This window comes from Copadichromis virginalis, linkage group LG18, assembly GCF_057382275.1.
Source record: "Copadichromis virginalis isolate Kocher_CV1m ecotype Utaka linkage group LG18, C_Virginalis_male_GT1.1, whole genome shotgun sequence".
NCBI lineage: Eukaryota > Metazoa > Chordata > Actinopteri > Cichliformes > Cichlidae > Copadichromis > Copadichromis virginalis.
The window spans coordinates 8,884,192-8,910,040 of NC_140635.1; the positions used below are offsets into that span (position 1 = coordinate 8,884,192).

Genomic DNA, 25,849 nt, shown 5'->3' on the forward strand with positions numbered 1-25,849 from the left:
TTGCTATTGTTACCCAATCATATGCATAATGTTAAGGCCAGTGTGTGACCCCGCCTGCCACAGGGATACAAATTTAAATACATGAGCAGAAAATTAAGGTCACAGTAATGAATAATATCACAAACTAACCACCTCGTACTACCAGTTCGAATTCACTTTTTATATAAGTAAATTAACTTGTATGAACATGTAACTACACATACTTCCGAGTAATTCCAAACCGAATTTCTGTTAATACTGTGGTCCACCTGCAGTATCTTTACAGCCCACCAGAGGGCCCCAGCCCACACTTTGGGAATCCCTGCTTTAGAAAATTACTTTGGACACTAGAATGTAGGGAAAAAATGACCTTTCACATCCAGTAACTATGTGAAAGGTCATCAAAATGCACCTGTGAGAGTTTTCTCCAGTGACTGATCAGAGCAGGAAAAATACCCAGTGTATTATTGCTTGTTTCTTTTTCTCTGCATCATTGGCATTAAATTTATGAAGTTTTACTACTGAAAATTTTGATATATCCCAGTAGACAGCTGAATTAAAATTAAATAGGTTGCTGTTTGTAACAAAGCTGAAATGTAATTTTCAGCCTTTAAAATTTCATGTGGTTAAAAAGTTGTGAGATTTAAAAAATGCTGGGACATTAAAAAGTGCCACATTTTGACCTAACACTGTATACTTTCTGGTCTGTAACTCCAGTAATCTACATAGTATGTAGCATTGCGTCCTCAAATATATTGAAGTTAAAAAAAAAAAGATCTGATTCTGATGGTGTCGAGTGGGAAGCATTCCAAGAATGTTTCTTTTTTATTTTCCTTGCAATGACCCATTTGTCCAAATATTGAACATTCATGGAGTTCAGTCTTTGATCTTTCAGAAAAGATGTCCTCCCAAGTCAGGCTGAGGCTGCTGCCGAGCACCAGGTGTCTGTTTGATGAGCCCGTTCAGCTGAAAGTGGCCGGGCTGCGGTCAAGGCAGGTAGTCACAATCAGAGCCACATCGACCGACGAGAGAGAAGTGGTGTTCGGCTCTTCAGCCACTTACAGGGCAGATGATGGCGGAGAGGTCGACCTGAACCGAGACCCCTCACTCAACGGGAGCTACGTTGGAGTGCAGCCCATGGGTCTGCTGCAGTCACTGAAGGCAGACACTTTGCACAAGTACTTCTTCAAGAACAAAGCTCTGAACCCTCACGTGGTGAAGTTTTCTGTGCATGAGCAGGAGGCGGATGGCAGGATACTGGCAGAAGAGACAAACGAGAGGTTTTTGATGGGAGACGGGGTCAGTCGGGACCCAGTCAAAGAGGGGAACATACGAGGAGTCTTGTTTACACCCCCAGGTACTGTATGTGGTTTTCCACTTAGAAGTATTCACTATCATTACAGTGGGCCCCCTTTTTTTTTTCTTTTTTTTTTTTAACAGGTGGCGAAGGTATATTTTCTGCAAAGGGTACATCACTTTTCTTGATTCAATTTCAATTCAATTTTATTTATATAGCGCCAAATCACAACAACAGTCGCCTCAAAGTATTTATATTGTAAGGCAGACCCTACAATAATACATACAGAGAATAACCCAACAATCAAATGACCCCCTATGAGCAAGAACTTTGGCGACAGTGGGAAGGAAAAACTGCCTTTTAACAGGAAGAAACCTCCCGCAGAACCAGGCTCAGGGAGGGGCGGGGCCATCTGGGGTGAGAGAAGGAAGACAGGATAGAAGACATGTTGTGGAAGAGAGACAGAGATTAATAACAGATGTCTTAAAAGATGTCTCAGTTCCTAAAATGCATCTGGAGGACAGAGGAGGGGGTGGCTTGTCATATTAGCTGTAATCATATTTGCACAGCTGTATCCTTTGTAGAAGTACTTATTGTACTACTGTTCCAGTTTAAATGCCCAGCAGGTCACAACTTTTAATACTTTGGAATTGCCGGTTTCTGAGCTCTGTGTGTTATTTCACAGGCGGGCAGTAAAGGAGTCGGCATAATATCAAGATCAAAGGGAACAGATATCGCGCTCTCTCTTGCTGCATTCGTGCCCGGTGTGGAGGCCTTAGTTTGGATCAATGGCACCAGTGCCAGTGTGGGCACTCCCCTCTACTACAAGAAACAGCAGATCCTCTCACCCTTAATGTTTGACTTCAGCAAGGTGATTACCACCAAGTCTGGAGCAAACCTTATCAAGTATGCTACTGAAGATCCCCTGGAAGAGAAGAACAAAGGAAGCCTCGTCACCATTGAACGAGCCAAGAGCCAGTTTCTCTTTGTGGCTGCAGAGGATGACCTCAACTGGGACAGCAAGGCCTACATGGACCAGATGGTGGAGAGACTGAAGCGTCGTGGGAAGGAGAACTTTGAAACTGTTTTTTATCCTGGAGCTGGACATTTGCTGGAGCCACCCTATGGACCCTTCTGTTCCTCTGCTTTCCATGGGATGCTTAGCTTCTCAGTGGTGTGGGGAGGGGAGCCCAGGGCCCACGCAGCAGCAGAGATCCACCTGTGGAAGAAGATAGAGGAGTTCTTTAGAACTCACCTGAGTTGTGATGCTGCACAGGCTAAAGCCAATTTATAAACAGGATTTGAAAGATAAAACAAAAAACAACTATTGAATATATTATTTTATTTGCTTGTGAATATTTTCTGTTCTGTCTTTGAATGCATTTCATGTTTGATTTTAATATCAGAATACTTTAATAATTCCTCAGGGAATTATGTGGGTTACAGTTACTCCAGGACAACAGTAAATGGCCTGTATTTGTATAGCGCTTTTCTAGTCCCCAAGGACCCCAAAGCGCTTTATACATCCAGTCATTCGCCCATTCACACACACATTCACACACTGGTGATGGCAAGCTACACTGTAGCCACAGCCACCCTGGGGCGCACTGACAGAGGCAGTAACTTCTTCCTCACCTCATCAAGCTCTTCTGACTGCTGCTGAGCTCCAAAGCTTTTTACCTGCTTGGAATTTGTGTTGACTGAATACATAAATTCATAAATCAAGTTTAATACAATGGCAGCAAAGATTAAAAGAAATATTTGTGTTCAGCTTGTGAGTGACCATCCTACAGCTATCTGGGTGAGGTCACTACCAGAAAACAGCAAGGAAGGAGACCAAAGATGCCACCTGGGAGATATCGCTACAGAATAAATGTTACAATACAAATGCGAACACACAGGAAAAAAAGGTTAAACCATACAAGACCAACTCCAAGTTAAAGAACTGCATTATTATAGCACATTTCTAAAGTATATTTCACTACCACAGTAGTACAAGGATGAAAATGGCACCACAGAAAACTAGCACATTACTCATCAATGCTGCTCTTTTTTATGATAAATAACAATGTATTTTAAAATACTGATGTATTGAAAAACAAGACAAATTAAGTGTAAAAACCTTTGACTTGTGGTTGTGAAAGTATTTGCACCACTATCAACTACAGCAGACTCCAAATGCGATTTTGTCATCCTTTAATAGGTAGAAAATGGAGAAATTAAAGTAGAAATGACTAAGTCCTACATTTGTGAGTGTTAAACAAATGTATTCCTGCTTCAGCATTTAACTGTAATGACAGATTAACTGCTAACAGACATTATCTGTTTATTAAACTCAAGAATTAAACATAATTGAATTTATGACTGTTTTATAGGTTCACCTTATTTGTTTACCAATCTAATGTCAGTCATCTCAACTCTGTATTGTCTTTGGTTGCTAGACTAACAAGCCAGTCCAAAACACTCTTTTCTGCTTTGGGGCGGGACAAGTGGTAAAGGTTCAGGTGAACCTGTGGGACCTGACACAGAAGCTAAGTCCTAAGAATTAGTGATGGGAATTCCGGCTCTTTTTAGAGAACCGGCTCTTTCAGCTCGGCTCACTAAAAAGAGACGGCTCTTTCGGCTCTTCAGGTTGTTTTGTTGCTTTAATTAATTTATTATTAACAACAATATAAAATTATGCACAAAAGGAATTACTAATGTAAAAAAAAAAAAAAGTGGTTTTATTTATGTATGTTTATATATAAATATATACAGTGGCCCCTAGAGATAAAGCCCGTACAAACTCCAAAAAGCACGTACAAATTCTAAAGGACGTAGAAACGCCAAAACACATTTCTAGCGTTAACTGAACTTCCAAAACAGAGCTACCTAGATCACTTAAATTACACAATTGAAAGCATATGTGTATTGTTTGTGTATTTATACACAGGCACTCATATATATTCAAATAATTTAAAGAAAACGTTCATTTATCGATAAAACAGGCGGAGCGAGAACACATCCGGGACTTTTTCGCGTTCTCGGCTTGATGCATACTTTGAATTGGAACAGTACTTGGTCTCCGACTGATGATGTATCACGAGTACACGAGAACACAAGTACAAACAAGAGAAAGGGCCTATGCTTCAGGTTTAATATGGACAAGTAAATGTGTGTCTATGTGGGGGCCCACTAGTACAAATGTGGTTTAAGTTGACAATAACTGTTTTAGTTGTACCCTGGGGCATTTCAAAGGTGAAAGCCATTCCACTTTAAAGGTATAAGGTTTTATGAGTGAAACCAGAGTTAGGACTTAGGAGGCCTGGTGTTTTATTTTGAAAATCTTAATTTATATACCATGCAGTAATTGTTACAACATTGGGTTTTATTTTTGTTCATTTCATAAGAAAGTAACTGTTTTCAGTTCATTTTTTCCTTTCCCAAATAAATACCTAGTCATATACAGCAGTACAATGAACCCAGCCCAATCTCACGCTAGCTTTTACCATAGCTTTGTGGGAATGGGCAATTGTTTGCATCGTCTGTCACACCAACCCTCTGCATGTCCTCCTTCACTACATCCACAAACCTCCTCTGTGGCGTTTCTTCTTTGTAACATAAATCTGTAACATATTGTTAAATAGTCTAGTCCAGGGGTCGGCAACCAGCTGTGGCACGCGAAAGGTTGTTAAGGTTAAGGTTGTCTCCTTGACCTGGAGACAACATATAAGATGACACCGCCATGGACCTCAACCTGCAGGCTTTGTGTTACCTGCTTCTTTATACAGGAGCATGTAGGGGTGGACTGCCTTTTTATTTAATTACCCTTTTCTCATGTTTTTCTTAGTTAGGGACATTTTGGGGGACGTTATACTCTTACTTGTTAAACACATGCTCCCATCCACTCTCTTGGTCCAGAAGCTCCATAATCCAAGTGTCCCAACTCAGGTCTGATGGCATTTTTTCAGTGGTGCTTTTAACCTCTTGGGAACTTTCACTACATTCCTTACTTGATGCAGAAAGAAGAAACGAGTCAGGGATGCATAGCAAGCACAACAAGACACCAGCAGCCCAACCTTTCACCAACTGAAGACATTTGCAGCACCATAAAACATGACAGAGAAGAGCTGGGACTATGTGAAAGGGTGAAGTGCTGCAGTAAAGTTGCAATGGTCCTATCTTTTATACAGTCTATGGTTCACTCTATTAAGATGTGATTATTTCCAAGGTCCATTTAGTTTTAGTTAGCTGAAGCTAAACCAGAAGTTAAAACGAGATGGTGAAAAACATTTTTAGTTAATGTTACGACTGTTGTCGTAATGTTGTCTCATATGTAAATCTGAGTGTGCAGGTGCCTTTCCGTGATTGGTGCATCCATGGGACGGCCCATACAGATTGGCTAATGACCTGGAGACAACATATAAGATGACACCGCCATGGACCTCAACCGGCAGGCTTTGTGTTACCTGTTTCTTTATACAGGAGCATGTAGGGGTGGACTGCCTTTTTATTTGATTACCCTTTTCTCATGTTTTTCTTAGTTAGGGAGATAAGACATTGTCATTTGGTTTTATTCTTTTCATAAATAAGTTTTGTACATCCTTTAGATACGGTCCCTTTTGTTTGTTGTTTTGGGGTCCACCCCGAAGCTATAGTTCGCTCCTTTCCTTTGTTAGAATTCAATCACTGTGAAAAAAAATCACCATCAAAATTGTACTGGTTGTGTGATGTGCTGCTTGGGGTCAGACAGGGGTGGATTATGGTCTGGCCACCCTTAGAAAGGCCATAACACTAACTAAAATGAAAATTAAAACTAGACTTATAACTGGCTGGTGTCCTTACCAGTGACCTTGGGTCTGAACTGTGGGCTCCTCTTTCCAGGTGTTCGTACTGCCTGAGTGGGACCAAGATGTGCTATCTCGCCTCTTTTGGGTTTTCTGCATGTTTCTGGCTCAACATGCAAGTATCCACTTCTTGACGTTCGCTGTTGGTTGCAGCCACTTGAGGTTTTTGGGCTCATTTGGGTTCTCAACACTGGGTGACTTTGATGGGAGTGAAAGCATCCTCACAACATAAATCACCACACTACCTGCTTTTGTTTCAGATTTTTTCTTTATCCTTGTTAACATGTTTGGGTACTGGGTTTACCTGTAATGCATTTTGTGCTCCAAAAGCTGTTATTTTGTGCAGCTGTGCTCCAAAAGCTGTTAGCATGACCTTTTTTATCATTAGATTGTGCCACACCAGCATCTGAGAGAAAAGCTTTGAGTTTGATTTTGTGTTTGTTTTGCAGGCACTCAGGAGAATAAGTCATGATGTTTCTTGTGTTTGTCATGCTAGTATCTCAGTGCTTGTCAATCACCAGTCAACAGTGTCACCACTGTGAACAACATCCTTCGACTGTTCGAGCCAAAACCTTCGAGAAGTCCCTGCAGCCGCTTCAAAACTCATCACTGAGCTCGATCTCTCTTTTAACACGCTGGAGACAACAATGAAAGAGGACTTTCTTTCATATGCTGCTTTGAGGGCTTTGTTCGTGAATAACAACAGAATCAAAACCATCCATGAAGAGACATTTCACCCGCTGATTAATTTGGAGAAACTGGACTTCCACAAACCAGTTGGAGACTTTGTCTTCTGGATGGTTTCAGAAGCTGATTTCTCTCCACTATTTCAATCTTTTGGGAAAAAAATATACAACACTGAGTCCAGGAAACCTTTTCGTGCCACTGAGGAGCTTGAAGACCCTCTATTTTTGAGGAGCTTTCCTTCAGTCTGTCAGTGAAAGGGATTTTGTTGAACCTTGAAACTGCCGTGACCCTGTCCAAAGACCAGCTGGCCACCTGGCTGGGTCAGTCATGGATATTCACAAATACCCCATAGTACTGGTGAAAAAGAAATATTGAGGGAAAATCCATGTTCAGACCATGTTCAGTGTGTCGTGACACTTGCACGATGGAAGAACACACCCACTTGTTGGTGCCAGAAGAGCCACTGAGAAATTATTGTTTTAGCTGGCTCATTACAAGTCGATGGCTGGTCACCTGGAATAGCATAAAACTCTGGAGCGAATAATTGCCCGATTTTACTGGCCAGGAAACTGTTTTAGACTTAGAGCTTTTTATTGTCATTGTGCAGTTTCTTGCACAGTGAAATTGGGTAAGTGGAGAGCCGCTGTATCTGTGCGCACCACCATCTTGCATTTCTTGCATGTTTGGATATGCGCCGATGGTGTGCGTCCAATGGTGTCAGCTGGTGAACCAGCTGGTCATTCAAAAAGCAACCTTTATGCCCCTCACCATTAATGGAGGTCCCATTTGAGCGCATTGGCATGGACCTCATTTTATCGATGAGAAAAAGAAAGTCTTTAGTTCAGCTGTTGTTAACTGATCTTGACTTTGTTAATTAAACACTGCAAACCTGCCTTCAGTGTGTCCTGTACATGAGGTCATTTAGTACACCACAGCACGGTGAGTTTTTTTGAGCTGATGAAGTTCAGCCAAAACAGGAAACTTGCAGCAGGAGACAGCAACTTGTTAAAATGTTATAAGAGGTACAATGAAAGATTTTCACCCTACAGGGTTGTCAATGATCCAAGGATAAATGTCTAATTTGGTAAAAATTTTATAAGCCATTTCTGGAGAGACTGCAGTGGAAATGTTGTCACTTTTGGACTTTGCTACCTGCAGCTAAACATTTGCAGCTAAATCATTTATTTAAAAGCAGAAGCTGCAACTGATCGAGGGAATATTTGTCTGAAAACTTAAACTGAACTCCAAGGGTACCATTGCTCCAGCTTACCATCTTTACCTGAGTGAATCAGTTTGTTGAACAATCTAAATGATTCAGAAACTTCTGTGACATCAACTTAACTAAGGCTCATTACAAATTTCACAAAACACTGCTGAATACTTTTAATATTTTTTTATTAGTTATTTTTGTTTTTGTTGTTATTTTGATTTTAATAAAACAAAATAAAATAAAGAATTAAATCATTTCTTTGTTTTTTTAAATTTAATTTATTTTACAAATAAATTAATAATAATATTAATAACAACAATAAAATTAGTGCTGTCAGCGTAAACGTCATTAGGTAAAATGACGTTAACGCTGACAGCACTAATTTGTTGTTTCCAGAGAGCAAGCCAAACACTGGTCCAGAAAAGGACGATCTCTAGTAGATTTTGTTTTAACCTCCTAGGACCTGGTGTCCACATATGTAGACATAACATTTTGGGTTGTCTAGACCAAAATACAAAATTTTGCTCTTCAAAAACCTGATATCCACTTATGAGGGAGGACATTACACTGCCACTGTTCAATCGAAATTTAAAATGAATGTCCTCATATGTGGATCTCATTCTTTTGAGAAACAAAAAAAAGATAGTCCGAATCTGATGTCTTTGTTTTTACATTCATCAGGTCCCAATCAACCCAAATGGCACAGAGAAATTAAAAATGCATGCCATGAAAGTTCAGGTCTTAGGAGGTTAAAAATGTCCCTGCTGATGAGACCAGTGAATGTGGGGCGACGGTGGCAAGAAAAAACTCCCTCCTGGAGGAAGAAATCTTGGGAGGACCAGGCTCTCTGGGAGGACCCTCCCTCCTGAGGGCAATACTTACCTATACTTGTCCTCCAGTGTGCGATGGTGGGCTGGGACGACTGCTTTTCCTTCTCAGCATGACGATGACCTTAACTTCCTTCCTTCCTTCCACTTCCTGTTTCAGAACTGAGAATGAAGACAAAACTGGTTAACAAGGTAACAGGACATTTAAAAATTCTCTCACTTCAGGATGAGATGCTGTGTCTTCTTACGTTTCTCTTGTAAAACAGGATGTAGGCCGAGTGCTGCTGTTCCTCACAAACTACAGATCCAGTTGTGTGGAGCACCTGTGCGTCATTATAGGTGAGCCAGCGATCTGATGTAGAGTGCTGACTCTCCTCAGGATGGACAGAACTACAGATGTAGTGTCCTGAAATCACATTAAGACAAATGAATCCAACTTCTGGAAGTCAACTGATTCAAGCAAACAGTGATTTTGACTTAGTGCTTCTTAGAACATCAAAAGCTTTTGTGTGTGAGTCCTTCACTGAAAAGTAGCAAGTTTTCATTTTCTGTTTGTCACAAGTCTGTTGTTTTACCTGACTCTGTGCCTCCATAATGACTGATGATGCTGACAATACTATAACAGCCACCACCCTGAGAAGGAACAAATCCAAAGAGTGTTAGTTTCATAAAGTCTCACATCAGTGCCACAATTAAGCTGATTTGCTGAGGCTACGTCCACACTAATGCGTTTTCGTTTGAAAACACATCGTTTTCTCTCCGCTTTGACCTCCCGTCCACACTGAGACGGCGTTTTCCTCAAGGAAAAACACAGCATCTTGAAAACGCTCTCGAAAACGCATACATTTCAAAACGGAGTTGTCCCGTCGCAGTGTGGACACTCGAAAACGCAGACTTTCTAAAACGATGACGCATTTTAGTCATGTGATGCAGTCATGTGAGCAATTAAACAAAGATAAGCCGAGTGCATTATACAGCAGTTGTTTTGATTGCTCTCAACTTTGACAGCCCTAAAAACGATTAATATCAGTTTGTACATGCTCCGGATAGCTTTTCTTCAAATTCTGTAATTCTCACTCACTTTTGCGCATGCGCAGGACTGGAACATAGGCGTTTTCGGCCGTTTCAATGCAGACGCACAACTATTTGAAAATGACTGAAAACGCTAGTGTGGACACGGAGTTTTCAAATCTATCCGGGCTAGTGTGGACGTAGCCTGAGACGTTCTGCAGTCTGTTTTTACCTGATTGGATGGCACCACCAAGTCCCTCTGCAGCCTGACGGGGTCATCCACCTTCTGAATCTTGTAGGTTTGTGTAAAGCCAAACCTCTTCAGATGCAAGATCAGAACTCTGGCAGAAAAGAAAAAAAACACAAACAAGGCAGAAAATAAGAAGAATGAGTGTCAAACACAAACAGAAGATGGGAGAAAACGACTGCTCAAATATTGTCTCGAAAAACTCTGATATTTGATGCGCCACAGTTTGGAAACCTGGTCAGTCGATCAATTCTGATGTGACCTTACTCACCTTGGCAGTGTATCAAAAGACGACTTCAGTTCTGAGGCCGTCCCTCCACAATCACAGCGATATTCTATTTCTTCTTCCTGAACAACAGCACAGAGAAAACAGGCTTTATGGTAGAAAGAAATCTCAACATATGCACACACACGCATACACACAAACACTAACAAAAAAGGTGTGTTAAGATCGCTGATACGACAACTCTATTGGAATTTGTGATCTTACCTTCAAGTATGTCTCTAACATGTTTATCACAGACCCCTCTGGAACCAGGTCAAGAGACAAACTGGTGAATTCCTCTTGCTGTGATGAGTGGTGACCGCAGCTACACATTTCAGGAGTAACGTAGTTAAAGTAAAGATCAGGTACGTGGAAAAGAGGTATATGAAAATATTGCAACCAGCTCTGCGTTTCTGAAAGACAGGCTTACCTCTTGCATGTCCTTATGTTCTCCATTTTAAAAATGTGATGGTCTTCTACTGGGCAGGTATAACTTTGGCCCAGGAGAGCTGCGTTCCTCTCCAGGCGAGGTGTGAGCCTTTTGACCTCATTGAGGAACAATGTTAGGAATTCATGAGCGTCCTGAAAGAAAAGCAGAGAGATTTAAAACAGTACATCAAAATCAGAAGGTAAAGCAAAAAACGAAATGTCCAAATAGCTGACGCACTTTCTGTGCGCTGCCGGTGTATTCGGCAGCTTGCTTGCTGAATGCCTTCTTAAAAGCTCTTAGGTGGTGATCTTTAAGGCCATAATCTGTCGACTCATGACAGTCCCTGACATCAATAAGCCTTCTGTAGAAAGGAAGGGTAAACAGACATTTCTGCTGTTAGATCTCTTTGTTCTTCAGGTGTTTGAAGAAAGTAGAAGGTTGACGTAGCGCACCTTAAGAGCTGAGCTTCTGGATCTGTGCTCCACAAAACCCCCTGACGCCTGATGTCTCTTATGAACTCCTCAATGTTGAGGAGGCTCTGCAGGCAGGAGTTCATGTAGCAGGTGTTTCCGATGTTTGGAAACCTGACACACACGCGCAACGTTTACAGTATCAGTGTAAAATAATTCATTTTCTCCACTTTGACAAAGTGACCTTTGATCTTTGTGCACCACGTGTACTCACCCGAAGCGGTCTATAGTCCCAGTTTGACTTTTTATTTTTTTCCCACCGCGTGCTACACTGCTCCAAAAAGGTAAAAACACAAACACAAAATTAGGAAAGATGTCAAGATTCTGAGCAGTGTATGTGCATGTATGCATGAGCTTTGACGCTGAAACATTTTGGAGGACGTCCAAAAGTAGTAAAAAAGATGTAAATACACAAGGTGGAAGACAAATGCCAATAAAAGGGAAATAAAACAGCTCCAACTAAACCACTGCTATAAATATCTCCAGCAGCATTAAAGAGTGGCACATTTCTTTACCTCTGATGAGACGTAGAAGGAATTTCCTTCTCTGCCACGTTTTGTTTGTGTAATTTCTGTTTAGAAACAAGAAAACCAACATCAGTAATGGCATAAAACAAACATACCAAGGGAGTCTCTCCATGAAAAGTGTCCAGTTAGAAAATTTGGTATTATTTCATATTATTTATCACTTTAGTGAGCTGTCAGCTCATGAAGCAGATATATAGGAATATCTTTAAATAAAATAAAAACAATTTATTCATGCTTTAAATTGAGTTTTAAAGTTTGTCCTATGAAATACAAAATCCTTCATTTGGTTGTGATCAAAATTCAGTTTTTACAGAAATCATCCATGAAGCTTCATTAAAAGATTCAAAAATGCTTATTTACCATAAAAAATATTTAGAGAAACATCCTGCAAGTCCCTTCAAACTTACCTTTCTGTGAAAAAAAACCGTTTAAACATCTTTGAACTTAATTTGAGGACATAGATGTGCTAAATTGCTCTTAATTCTTCTCATTTAATGTGATGAGTAAATGCTTGATGACAGGGACTCTTTCCATAAAACATACCTTCCAGAATTTAAAAAGAAACCAGCGACACTTCTTTTGTGTCTTCACAGTGCTGCTCTCTGCCTCTGCATCGCTGTCAGTTTGCTGCAGAGGACGAACAAACATAAGTTTATTAAAAAAGTAAAGTCACTTTAAATTAACAAGTGCAATTTAAAGAGAAAGTGCATTTCACATGTTTTGAGTAAAAGCAAACCGAGGAACAGCAGAAGTGTCTCCATTTTCTCTTCTTCTTTTGACCATTTTCAGCAACAGAAGCATCCGGGATGCTGATGAGGACAAAAGTGTAAATGTTATTTTTCAAAGTGGAAAATTTTAACAAGGAGTACATGCTGGAGATTGCAGATAAAAATTAATAACTGTAATGGAACAAAATCATGTATTTTGTACATTTACACTCTACATTTTCAAACGCTAATCTCTGAATCAATATAAATTATAGACAAGACTAGAAGTAGTAAAAGATGTAATTACAAAACACCAATAAAAGGGAAATAAAACAGCTCCAACTAAACCACTGCTATAAATATCTCCAGCAGCATTAAAGAGTGACACATTTCTTTACCTCTGATGAGACGTAGAAGGACTTTCCGTCTCTGCCACGTTTTGTTTGTGTGATTTCTGTTTAGAAACAAGAAAAGCAACATCAGTAATGGCATAAAACAAAGTATATGGTAAGAAAATACAATATCCTTCATTTGGATTCAAAATTCAGTTTTTACAGAAATCATCCAAGAAGCTTCCTTAAAAGTTTCAAAAATGCTTATTTACCATAAGAAAATATTCAGAGAAACGTGCTGCGAGTCTCTTCAAACTTACCTTTCTGTGAAAAAGAAGTTTAAACATCTTTGGACTTGATGTGATCGCAGCCAAAATCTCCTCAGCTTTGCAAAAGTTCAACTGAAAACAAGCAGTCAGAGGTTGTATATTTATAAACTTTCAGCATAGAATGTTCATACCCTGAACAGCAAACATCATCATTATGATGTATGGGGCTAATTTGCATATTTTGGAATGTATGCTCATTTGAACTGTATGGCACTCGTCTCCAAGCAACTGCTACAAAATACAGGTCAAGTCAAGTGGCTTTTATTGTCATTTTAACCACGTGCAGAGGTACTGTACAGAGTGAAATGAGACAGCGTTCCTCCGAGACCCTGGTGCTATATATGACATATACGGACAAACCCAGGACTACATAAAGTGCAGTGTGCATAAATTGCAAAAATAAACAAGACAAAACAGTGCAAAACTAGACAGAACAGGACGATACAGACACAAGACAATGGAAATGTGCAAAATGCTGAGTATTGTGCAAAAGTAACTAACGTGTGTGAAGGTGTGCGTGTGCCAGTGCAGTCACTGAGTGTTCAGGGGTCTGACGGCTTGTGGGAAGAAACTTTTCCGTAGTTTGGTAGTGAGGGCCCGGATGTTCTGGGACCTCTTTCCAGAAGGCAGCAGGGTGAAGAGTGTGTTTGAAGGCTGTGTGGGGTCCTCCAGCGAGCGGGTGTTATAAGGAGGGGAGAGGGACTCCAATAATCTTCTCAGCTGCTCTCACAATCCGTTATAGAGTACTGCGATCTAATGCGCTGCAGTTACCATACCAGACAGTGATGCAGCTACTTAGGATGCTCTTGTTAGTCCCACTGTAAAAGGTGGTGAGAATGGATGGTGGGAGATGGGCTTTCCTCAGCTTCTGCTTGAAGTAGAGACGCTGCTGGGCCTTCTTGGTTATGGAGCTGGTGTTGAGGGAGCAGGAGAGGTTCTCCGCCAGGTGGACACCAAGAAATCTGGTGCTCTTGACGACCTCCACAGAGGATCCATTCATGTTAAGTGGGCAGTGATCCCACTGTGCTCTCCTGAAGTCAACAATCTCTTTTGTTTTGTCCACGTTCAGAGACAGGTTGTTGACTCTACACCTCTACAGATGGCCCGCAGTGCAACCCTTCAGCTTCCTAGTCCTATATACAAATTTAAAGACCTAGGAGACTTACTTCTCGTCACAGAGTTGTAGCATTCACAAGATTTTCAGAAAACTTGAACTCAAGGTCAAGGTCACTGATATTCAAACTGACCCCAGAACTTTAGTAGATGCACCAATGGTATCAATTCAAAATCCTACGCTTCTCGTTCTCGAATTATTGTCTTGACCAAGCTGAGTATACAATTATGAAACAATCATTTTCCATTTTTATTTCACTATCTGTAACTAAGACAAATAAACAGTATTTGGGACACAAGTCACTATTAAAGTGGTTAGTGAGACTCCACATCTGATAACAGTATAACACACTGCTTATTTATGTAAAATTGTCATCAATAAATGTGTTCAAAACAGAAGCTACACTGGCTTTAAAAGTTTTTGTTAACTCTGACTACCTGTCTGCTCTTACCTGTTTCTTTTGCTCTCTGCTGTCTTCATCCTCCATCCAACTCTACAGCTACATTTGATGCTTGGCAGCAGCTTCAGTCTCACTTGAGAGGACATCTTTTCTGAAAAAGAGAAAAAGATTGGACTTTATTAATGTAAGATAAAAAGTCCCCTTACACAATACTTTTTCTAAGAAGATTCAGAGACAGATTGATTCATATTACATATTGTTTTATGTTTTCAGACAAACAGAGAGACAGATAAAGACTGAAGGGTGCCATTGCTACCATGCAGTGTTTAAAATAATCCACTGTCCCAGTTTGTGCTCAGTGTGCATGAAATGCTTTACACCAAACTCCACTCAAAAAATTTGCCAATTTAAATACGTATCATTAGCAAGCAAGCAACCACACTATAAGTGCCCACTGTTAATTCAACAAGCTGTTAATTTCAGACAGTGGCAGTAATATTTTACACTGGGCAGCAAATCAGCACAGCAGGATCTTTCAGAGTGAGACAGAAACTCTGTGTCCTATTTTTTGTTAATTTTTAATAGCTCTTGCACAGCCACTGTTAATGTGATACCTTTGCACCAGATACCCTCCCATGCACCCATCAGTAAAGACTTCTTTTCTAAAGTATGAAGTACTCAGATACACCTTTCTGTACTCCTTACAGGACAATAAACCACTGATAAAAATTTCTGTAGTTAAAAAGGGATATTTGACATGAGAACACTCAACCGTTGGAGGTTATGTGAGGCCTGGAAGGTGGGACTGCTGGAAAATTAAAACGTTACGGCTTGAGTTCCACAAAGCTCAAGGTAAATAAAATACCTTTACAAATTTCTTCCATATTCTTAAAAAATTCTGATAATTTCTTTAATATCTTTTAAAAATTCTGATTGTAGCAGCCAAAAAGGAAATCACAAGGTATTGGCTCTTTCCCGGGCCGCTCAGGATATCAGAGTAGAAAAATATTGTGAATAAGATTTATGTGATGGAATCTACAGTTTACAGTTTCAGTACGACTTAAGTGTGCTTTTGTCAAATTATAGAGCAGATTTATTAAGCTCCCTGCGACCCTGGAAAGGATAAGCAGAAGCGAATGGATGGATGGATTTATCAAGCTTCTGCCGCCAGACTTTCCTGAAGTCTCTTCGGTTTAGAAATTTAGATTAAAATACTCTTAGAACTGCATATCTCTAAAAGTAAAATACAAAAAGAAACCCCCAAAACACTTTTGATGAGTTTAGAAAAACAACAGAACTACAGCTGGATATTTGAATTATTTTAAATTATAATACCAAGAAAATCACAACTAAATTAAAGGCTTGAGCAATGTGTGATGTGGTTAACTGTTGTTGTGGAAGTTTTCCATTTATATAAAGCCTGCAGACGAGCGGTGAGCGGTAGCTAACAGTCTTTAATCAAAACACACAAAGAACAGACAACCAGGCTTGGTGGAGAGCCTACATGACCGTGGGGCAGGTCAGCAGAGTCTCCCCTGAGTCTAACATGGCTCTCAGTTAAATACCTTCTCCAGGAACAAAAGGCAGTACACAGCTGTTTCACACCTTAACCTCCTAGGACCTGGCGTCCACATATGTGGACTTCCCATTTTGGGTTATTTAGACTAAAATACTCAATTTTGCTCTACAAGGGCCTGATATCCACTGATGAGGACATTATACTGCTACTGTTCTATCAAAATTTTAAACGAATATCCTTATATGTGGCTCTGATTTTTCATAAAAACAAAAATAAGGTAAAAAAAAATCTGGTAATTCTTTGTTTTTACATTCATTGGGCCCCAATATGCCCAAATATCAAAGAGAAATTAAAAATACATGCTGTGGAAGAGTTCGGGTCTTACGAGGTTAAGGTTCACACTCCCTTGCTACCTACCAGAGTCCTCAAAGAGACAAAAGTTTCTTCCTGTGGAGCTGTCTGCTTCCCCCAACTTCCTTACTACACCCCCACCATTTGTCTTATAGTATGAGTGTGAAACATGTTAAAATCCAGTGGCACCAAGGCATTATACAATAAAATAATGTGATTAATACATAAGTAAAAGAAATTCCTATACACTGTCAACTGTGATTGGTGTGTGCGAGTGTATTATGCTCAAGGAGCTTTTAACTGCACAAATGAGCAGATTTGTGAAGTTTAGCTTCAAAATGTGTTTTTATATGTTCATTATGATTTTGAAATATGCACTTGTAAATAGCTTTCTGTATGTTTACATTTCTGTGTGTTTGTGTGGAGCAGGGATTTGTGAGCACTCAAAATTCACACAGTGCACACATTTGTAAAATCTTTTTTTTTAGATCATTTTGAGATGTATTATTTCCATAAAATATGCAACAGCCCAAAGAGAGTTTTACATGCATGTTTTTTTCTTAAAACCAAAACTCACTGAAGAAAATGAGTCACTAGTCCGTGCTGTTTCTTGATGTACCCGTGATCTTGTGGACTTATGACGGACTTGAGTCGCAGACCAAATATGGTTCAATACAAAATATGCTCAAAGCAAGTGAATACCTTATTTCTAGTGACGACTTGTGTGGACTTAGTACCTTACTTACTACCTTAAAATACGAGTAAACCATTAAACAGGAGTAGCTACATTGTCTCACCTTGTTTTGTTTTTTCTTCTCACATAATAACAAACTGCTTCCACCTAAAGTTAAGAAATTAATCTGTGGGTTGGACCATATCAATAAAGCCATTTTTAGTTTCCCATTTACACATTATATATATTTGAATATTTTTAATATGTTATGTTTCATGGGTCATCTTTTTAATTTGCTGGTCTCTCAGAAAGGAAACTGTGTAAATTAAACTTTAAACTGAAGTCTATTTGTCAGCTCATTATTCTTTGTTGCGTTTTTTTTAGGCTTTAATAGTTTTAACACAATTGTTTTTTGTTGTTGTTTTTAATTACAACATAAAGATCAATTTACAAAAGATAAGTACAGTAATGTGGGATCAAATAACAAAATCAGCGTTACGCAAAAATTAAAAACATGTATCTACACTCATCATATAATGTTTTTGGCACTGTGATGATGGAACAAATAGCCAAAACAAATAAAAAGTAATTTCAATGAAACATTAAGAAAGGCCGACTGGAAATAAACCATAGCTGACTGTAGAGTCCAGGATAAGCAGACAGAAGATCAAGTGACAATCCCAAAAAATTATAAAGAAAAATGAAAAAAGAAACATGTGTACAGGGCTCAGGAGATACAGGAGGGGAAGACATGTGCGAATCATAATTTCACCTAAAATTTCAAACTGTCATATTAACAACTATTATATTAATTATAAAATGTGATTTTCATACAGTCAATTTGCTGTCATGATTTATGTTTCTGTAACTCAAGCTTTCTAATCATCCTGTTTGAATCTATAACTTGGCTTTAGTCTGTGCTGCATCACAACTCAGGTGAGTTTTGAAGAAATCCTGGATCTTCTTCCACAGGTGGATCTCAGCTGCTATGTGGGCCTTGGGCTCACCTCCCCACAGCACTCGTTTGCCTACACCTGCATTGAAGCTGGAGGGGCAGTGGGGTGCATAAGGTGGCTCCAACATGTGTCCAGCTCCAGGGTAAAAAACAGTCTCAAAGTTCTCCTTCCCATGATGCTTAAGTCTCACTACCATTTCATCCATGTAGGCTTCGCTGTCCCAGTTGAGGTCGTCTCCTACAACCGCAAAAAGAAAATGGCTCTTGGCTCGTTCAATGGGGATCAAGCTGCCCTTATTCTTCTCTGCCAGGGGATCTTCAAGAGCATCCTTTATGATGATTGCACCTGACTCGGTGGGAATAAACTTGCTTTCGTCAAACAGTATTGATGACAGGATCTGCCGTTTCTTGTAGTAGAGAGGCGTGACCACATTGGCGTTACAGGCATTCATGCACACTATGGCCTCGACACCTGGCACAAAAGCAGCGAGTGCCAGTCCGATATTTGCTCCCTTGCATCTTGACATTATGCCAACTCCTTTACTGCCCACCTGTGAAATAACACAGAAATTAAAAGGCGATGCAAATCTATAAAACATTTGGAGCGCAGGGCTGACTCTACCTGTCATTATTTTCATTTTTGTGGACTACATATGCATATTACCATTACTAAATAAATAAACACATTCATATATGCACAGTGAAGCTATCATGATCCGGGTGAGTGGCTGGAAACTTCTACCAGGGTCTTGAGTCTCCTTGGTATCTGGCCCTGGGCAGGGCCGTCATATCTCCAACAGCTTCACTCACCTGGAGCTGAGTTGAGGCAATCAGGCTAAAGAGATTTAAGCCTTACACTGATATTCCCTCTCCAACAGTTTGTCAACTACTTCATGTTGGTAGCTGGCTCTAATGCTCCATGTTATTTGCCAAGTGCTTTTCTTACCTTGTTCTCTTGTGCCCTAGCTTTTCCCGGAACCTCCAAAACCCTTACCCCCAAATTAAGCTAATCTCTTGAACCTCGGATAACCCAGCTCTTCTCTGGAAATCTCTCCGTGCTTCACCTGCCTGCCCTCCTGCCATCACACTCCTTCGGAACCTACGGAACTCAGGTCAGCCATCTCACACCGTCTAACTCACGCCCCCTCTCCCTCCAAGCATCTTTCACTCCACCTGCAAGTAAGCAAGACATATAGCCATGCTCACCTTTTCTAGTACTCCCCTTTTACCACAGTTCTAACTCCACGCTCCTCAGTGTGATCGCTCTATGTACCAAGCCATGCTACAGTTACCCCTTCAAGCCCAATTTCCCCCACTTGGCCCCATTACCACGTTATCACGCTACGCAGAGCCGCTGTTACATTCTACAGTCTATTCCTCTTTTGGCAAATCTCTCAAGCTCATCCAGATTTTATTGGCTTCTAGCATGGACCTTGGTTCACTTCACACTGCAAATTTTTGTTTGTTCTCGTGATTGTCCTTTTTGAGACTACAATTCTAGATTCTAGTGTCTTGGCAGTAGTACTGGGGTCTTTAGACACATCTATCACTAGTTTTCTTTCTAGAGTGTTTGAAATCTTTTGCTTCCTACCCTGCCAAGCTTGTTCTGTACTGTGTGACTCTCTTGGCTGAATTTCTTAACTTTGCATATTGAAACTTGGAAATGCTGTGATAACTTTGTATATCTATTTCTTGCTTAGAGATCTTCAACATTTCTTATTCTATAAAATTATAAAAGGATTTCTTCTGTTTTTGGGGTGATGCGTTCTCAAGTGACAGCTCAAACATTGCACAGCAGTGGCTTCTACTATCAATAAAAAGGTCAATTTTTCAGGGGGCTGATAATGTTGATCTTGAAAATTATTATATGTTAGAAATTATTATGTTATTGTGTGATAATAGAAACAATTCATGTTTTCTCAAGAAGATTTGTGCGATTACAAAAAATATGTCGTAAAGCTGAGGCTTTATGCTCTCTGAAATTTATTCAATTATCTGAATGAATGTAAATGAGAGTATTTCTGAAACTCCACTTAAGCTAATTAAGATCCCCATTAGCTACAGGAATACAGCAGATATTCCACCTGGGATCTACAAATTTACTCTCCTCTCTGAGAATGCACAGAGTATAGAAACATAAACTTTCCTTCAGTATGAAACATCTTTCTGCTGTCTGTGCGCACTAGAGCAACTCACCTTTGGTTGCTGTTTTAAGAAATTCATTGCTTCTTCAAAGTGGTCCAGATGTGTCTCTGTGATATTGTCACCCTTCTTATTGTACACCGCCACTGAGAGAACCACAAAGCCTTTGTTAGCCAGTAGACTGGGTCTTGCCTCAGATACTGAGGTGGGCAAATCCAACACAGCAGGAAAAGGACCTTTTCCTGGAAGAAAGAAAAAAGATTCTAATCAGCAGCAAGTCATATTTTAAATTTTATTCTTAATTTCTCTGGAAGCCAGTGAAGGGACGCAAGAATAGGTGTAATATGTGACAGTCAGCTATTTTTTGTTAGCAGTCTTTCAAACAAAGGTCTTGCTGCATTCTGTACTAACTGGACATGAGTTGTGGAGGACTGAGAAACGCACCTGAAATGTGAACTACAGTAAGCAAGGTGGGAGAAAATTAAAATTTGAACTAGAAGTTTCAGATGACTGAATGACAGTTAAAGTTTAATTTCAACAATGTTGATTTAAAAGCTGGTTAATGTTAAATGAACTAAAATGAACATAGAAACCTAGGAACCACCTCCAGTACCTGGAGGAGTGAAAAGGACTCCACGGATGTTCCCTTCATTGACGGGAACCCTGGTGACCCCATCTCTCATCAGAAGCCTCTCATTCATCATCTCTGCCAGTAATCTGCCCTCCTCCTCATGCACAGAAAACTTCACCACCTGGGGGTTTATGGCATTTGTCTTTAGATATATTTTGTGCATGGTATGTGGCCTCATGGAACACAGCAGACCCATGGGTTCTACTCCAACGTAGCTCCCACCTAGCGAGGGGTCTCTTTTCAGGTCGACCTCCCCACTGCCATCAGCCCTGTAGGTGGCCGAGGAGCTGAACACCACTCCCTTGTCATCAGTTAATTTGGCTCTCATGTTGACAACCTGCCTTGGCCTCAGCCCGGCCACCTTCACCTGAATGGGCTCATCAAACATACATTTGATGCTTGGCAGCAGCTTCAGTCTCACTTGAGAGGACATCTTTTCTGAAAAAGAGAAAAAGATTGGACTTTATGAATGTAAGATAAAAAGTCCCCTTACACAATACTTTTTGTAAGAAATTTCAGAGACAGATCGATCCATATTACATTACATTATGTTTATTAATTACACCAACAACCCACTGTCCCAGTTTGGTCTCTGAGTGCAGGAAACCCAAATCCAAACTCCACTCAAAAAATGTGCCAGTTTAAATATGTATCATTAGCAAGCAACCACATTACAAGTGCCCACTGTACTCTCTGTCAATAATGTTAATACTAGATCCATTTCAGACAGTGGCAGTAATATTTTACACTGGGCAGCAAATCAGCACAGCAGGATCTTCCAGAGCGAGACAGAAACTCTGACTATTTTTTGTTAATATTTAACAGCTCTTGCACAGCCACTGTTAGTGTGATACCTTTGCACCAGATACCCTCCCATGCACCCATCAGTAAAGACTTCTTTCTAGTTAAGTAAATGGTTTGCATGGATTTCCATTAAAGGTTTTTTTTATGTTCAGTACAATTATTCAGTCACTCGTTGCACTTCAGGCAGTTTTGATTCCCGTTTTCATGATCACACAGCCACTTCAAAAGGTAAACACCAACTTCAAAGTGATATTTCTCTTCCATTGTTTACAATTAAACTTTTAAAAACAAAAAATTTGAATAGATGTTGATTAGGACAAAAGGTCCCAAATCCATGCCATCAATGCATAGTCACAATTAATTAAAAGTTAATAAGACTTGCAAGGTGGTAACACAAGCTGACTGGAAATAACAGAGGCACAAAGAGTCCAGGATAATCAGGAAAAAGTGATCCAGTGATACAGTCCTGCCTGGCAGGATGATGTGTTCACAGAATTTGATATATATTCTGTCATGCAATCAGTTAAACCAGGGATAGGCAACTCCAGGCCTCGAGTGCCAGTGTCCTGCAGGGTTTAGATCTCACCCTGGGTCTCGCACCTGAATCAAATGATTAGTTCATTACCAGTCTTCTGGAGAATGTCAAGACACGTTTAGGAGATAATTTAGCAATTTGAATGAGCTAAAACCTGCAGGACACCGGCACTTGAGGCCTGGAGTTGCCTACCCCTGGGTTAAACTGTTATTGATTTCTCAATGTTGTTCACAAATTACATTCTCTATACCCTCAAAGCAGTCCTGCAGCTTTGAGGGTATTCACAAGACCGCCTTGTGAATATGGGTCTTTTAACAAGAGGAATATATCTCCACGTTGGGTGAGTGTTGAGTAATTACATATGAGAGCATGAGGGTGGGAATGGATGTTTGTATCTGGTCGGGTATCAGACGCCACCTCTCTGGGGGCATCTCGGGCCCTCCAAGGTATGGAGGCCTATCTCCCCCCACCACTTCCCCTGCCAGTGACAGACGCCCTCAGACATCGGTGCGTTGGTGGTTCTTTGTGTCCGGGGATGGGCGCCCAGGTACACACCGACTCACTCCTTGGTGGCTGCTTGTCGGGGCCTGGAGCCTGGGGCTCGCTCGGACCACTTCGGGGGTGGGGTGCCCTCAGCCTCTCGGCCTGGGGCTCGGTCACTCAGGCACAGCTGGCTGCCAGCGGAGCTCACGGGCACGTCACTGCAACCCCCCCGGCTTCTGCTCCGCGGCTGCTGAGTGACCCCTCATCTGGGACTCTCGTCAGCTCTTTCTGGGATAGTGGCGCGGCTGCCCCTCTGTTGGTCTTCCTTGGTCTCTTGTGTTCTGGGGGCCTCTGGATGTTTGGAGTTTTGATCTCCTCCATACCTGCTTCATGCCCTGGTGGATGGGGCTGTGGCTCCCCACACCCTCTAGCACAGCGGTCCCCAATCCCCGGACCGGTACCGGTCCGTGAGTCGTTTGGTACCGGGCCGCGAGAGTTGAGGCTCAGGTGTGAAATGTATGGTTTTCAGGGTTTTTATCGTTTTTCAGCGTTATTTTGTTATCGTTTTTATCGTTTTTATCGTTAACTCGGTTTTCCTGGGTCTTTTCACGTGTGTTATGAATAAATCTTCTTTTTTTCGGTACCGGTACTAGTTTTATTATGTTGTATTTATCCGCAACACCTTAAAGGTCCGTGAAAATGTTTTTGGGCATAAACCGGTTCGTGGGGCAAAAAAGGTTGGGGACCGCTGCTCTAGCAGATCATTACATGAAGGAACCTTTTAAAAACAAGCGCGTTCATGCTTACAGGTGTACACACGGGTGCTCACACACACAAACTACACCCTTTTTGGCTCCTACCTCAAAGCACACTGTGCGCTGTCGATCTTACGTGCTGCACAATAATGTTTAATATTTAGTATTTACCGTTATATTCCCATAGATCATCGTGATGTTGTTTATTCTATTGCTCTCGTTTTCTTCTGCTTGTTTTCTTTTTTCATTCCCAACAGGTGAAATTTAAAAAAAGTATCTACTGTTATCTATTGTTAGCTAGTTTATTGTGAGGGTGTTGTTTTTAGATTAGATTGGATTAGATTAGATAGAACTTTATTAATCCCTCGGGTGGGTTCCTCTGGGAAATTCGATTTCCAAAAAAGCACAGCACCGACAGAAGTTACAGAGTTACAGAATATTATATATATATATATACACACACACACACACACACACACACACACACACACACACACACACACACACACATATATAAATACAGAGACAATATAAATAAAATATACGAAGGGGATAAATAGAATAAATAGGAATAAAAAATAAAAATACAAGTGAATTGCACATTTCAAGTATTGAGGTCTATTGCACTGTTGACTATTTACAAAAGTATTGCACAAAAGGTATTGTACAGTGAGGTGAAGAGGCACTACAGCTTAGTTGTTCCCCCCTCCTTTGTCCTCCTGTTTCCCCTCCCTCTCCCCTCCAGAGAGGAGTTAAACAGTTTGATGGCGTGTGGGACAAAGGAGTTTTTAAGTCTGTTAGTTCTTGTCTTGGGGAGAAGCAACCTGTCACTGAATAGACTCTTCTGGTTGTTAATGGCCGTGTGCAGAGGATGCCTGGCATTGTCCATAATGTCCATCAGTTTCTTTAATGTCCTTTTCTCTGCCACTGTCACCAGAGTGTCCAGCTTCATGCCGACCACAGAGCTAGCCCTCCTGATCAGTTTCTGCAGCCTGGATGAGCCTGGATTTCTCCAGCCTGGATTTATTATGTTGCTCTTTGTTTTTTTTTCTTCCCCCCTTTCTCACCATCTCTTCTCCCCTCTATTTTTCTTTCTTTCTCACCCTCTCTTTCTTTCACCCTGTCCTATCCCCCAGTCATGTCTGTCCCATCTTTAAAAAATGAAAATAAAATAAATACATAATTATAATAAAGGTCAGTTAAATGGACCAATATGGCAAAGCCACGATGATCCACTTGGTAAAGTAAATCCACTTGGCATCTTTCTTGGCCTTCAGACAACAATTCTGATGGCTAAAAATCCAAACGGGACAGGCAAAAATAAATAAATAAATAAAATAAAATAAAATTATATATATATATATATACATATATATATATATATATATATATATATATATATATATATATATATATATATATATATACACACACACACACACACACACACACACACACATATTTATATATAGTCATATATTTATAGTGGCTAACCTGTTAGAACTGCATGTCTTTAAAAGTGAAAGAAAAAAAATGAAACAAACGAAAAAAACAAACACAGAAGCTCAGAAAAACAATAGAACTAGAGCTAAAAAAAATTTTAATTAACACAACTGAATTAAAGGCTTGAGCAATGTGTGACATGGTTGACTGTAAATAAATATATATTTTTATAAAAAAGACTACACACACACACACACACACACACACACATAAAATAAAATAAAATAAAATATGCGCTCAATGCTCAGTGACATTTTTAACAAGAGAAATGGGAGATTTGTGATGTTCAAATTTTTAATTACGTTTGAATTACGTAAATTATCACTGTACTGTAACATGTACAGTACTTGCAAAATAGTTTTCCATATGTTTACATTGCTGTGTATCTATGTGGACTGGAGCACGGATTTGTGAGCACTCAAAATTAACTCAGTCCGCACATTTGTATATCGTAGATTATTTTCAACCTTTCGAGACAAATGTATCTCCATATATGTGCAACAGCCGAGAGTTTTACAAGGATGTTTTTTTTTTCTTAAAACCAAAACTCACCGAAGCGAATGAGTCTGGTGGTTGGTTTTGTTTCTCGAAGTACCCGTGATCACGCGGACTTAAGACAGACTTGAGTCGCAGCCCAAATATGTTTTAAATTCAAAATACGCTCAAAGTACGCTTCTGGTGACGACTTGTTTGGACTTCGCCTTAGCCAAGTATCCCAGAATGCATTTCAAACGAAATTCAGAACTGGAAGTAAAGTTCTGAAAAAGCACTGTTTCTAGTGCATAAAATAGTGCGACGATTTCGGCGAGAATGTAGCAACATTAAATATCCGGCCAAATT

The 25,849-nt window shown here is 40.2% G+C and overlaps 2 protein-coding genes and 1 pseudogene across 2 annotated transcripts; 1 reads left to right on the forward strand and 2 right to left on the reverse strand.

Moving 5' to 3' along the window:
- The first annotated feature begins 879 nt into the window (after positions 1–879).
- LOC146687211 (acyl-coenzyme A thioesterase 2, mitochondrial pseudogene) lies at positions 880–3,637 on the forward strand (annotated as a pseudogene).
- Positions 3,638–8,342: 4,705 nt separating this feature from the next.
- On the reverse strand, positions 8,343–13,205 carry LOC146687212 (ubiquitin carboxyl-terminal hydrolase 37-like). Its single transcript, XM_085439606.1, has 15 exons — positions 13,136–13,205; positions 12,882–12,937; positions 12,513–12,585; positions 12,320–12,403; positions 11,765–11,820; positions 11,464–11,520; positions 11,232–11,363; positions 11,017–11,140; positions 10,780–10,931; positions 10,575–10,674; positions 10,356–10,432; positions 10,070–10,178; positions 9,402–9,459; positions 9,075–9,232; positions 8,343–8,988 (listed from the first exon to the last, which is right to left on the reverse strand). Exons 1-15 carry the CDS (start codon positions 13,160–13,162, stop codon positions 8,983–8,985), a joined length of 1,269 nt encoding a protein of 422 aa, XP_085295732.1. The 5' UTR covers positions 13,163–13,205; the 3' UTR covers positions 8,343–8,982.
- A 3,145-nt stretch (positions 13,206–16,350) lies between these two features.
- LOC146687213 (acyl-coenzyme A thioesterase 2, mitochondrial-like) lies at positions 16,351–25,849 on the reverse strand. Its single transcript, XM_085439014.1, has 4 exons — positions 25,562–25,849; positions 20,912–21,367; positions 20,353–20,540; positions 16,351–18,707 (listed from the first exon to the last, which is right to left on the reverse strand). Exons 2-4 carry the CDS (start codon positions 21,360–21,362, stop codon positions 18,099–18,101), a joined length of 1,248 nt encoding a protein of 415 aa, XP_085295140.1. The 5' UTR covers positions 21,363–21,367; positions 25,562–25,849; the 3' UTR covers positions 16,351–18,098.

Coding starts and splice junctions, on each gene's coding strand:
- LOC146687212 (XM_085439606.1), bottom strand. CDS start 13,162: ATGTTTAAACTTCTTTTTCACAGAAAG. Junction 12,404..12,512: donor GACACTTCTGCTGTTCCTCG/GTTTGCTTTTAC, acceptor CGTCCTCTGCAG/CAAACTGACAGCGATGCAGA. Junction 10,932..11,016: donor ACACCGGCAGCGCACAGAAA/GTGCGTCAGCTA, acceptor CTTTTCTTTCAG/GACGCTCATGAATTCCTAAC.
- LOC146687213 (XM_085439014.1), bottom strand. CDS start 21,362: ATGTCCTCTCAAGTGAGACTGAAGCTGCTGCCAAGCATCAAATGTATG. Junction 20,541..20,911: donor AGTCCTTTTCACTCCTCCAG/GTACTGGAGGTG, acceptor TCTTTCTTCCAG/GAAAAGGTCCTTTTCCTGCT. Junction 18,708..20,352: donor TCTTAAAACAGCAACCAAAG/GTGAGTTGCTCT, acceptor GTTATTTCACAG/GTGGGCAGTAAAGGAGTTGG.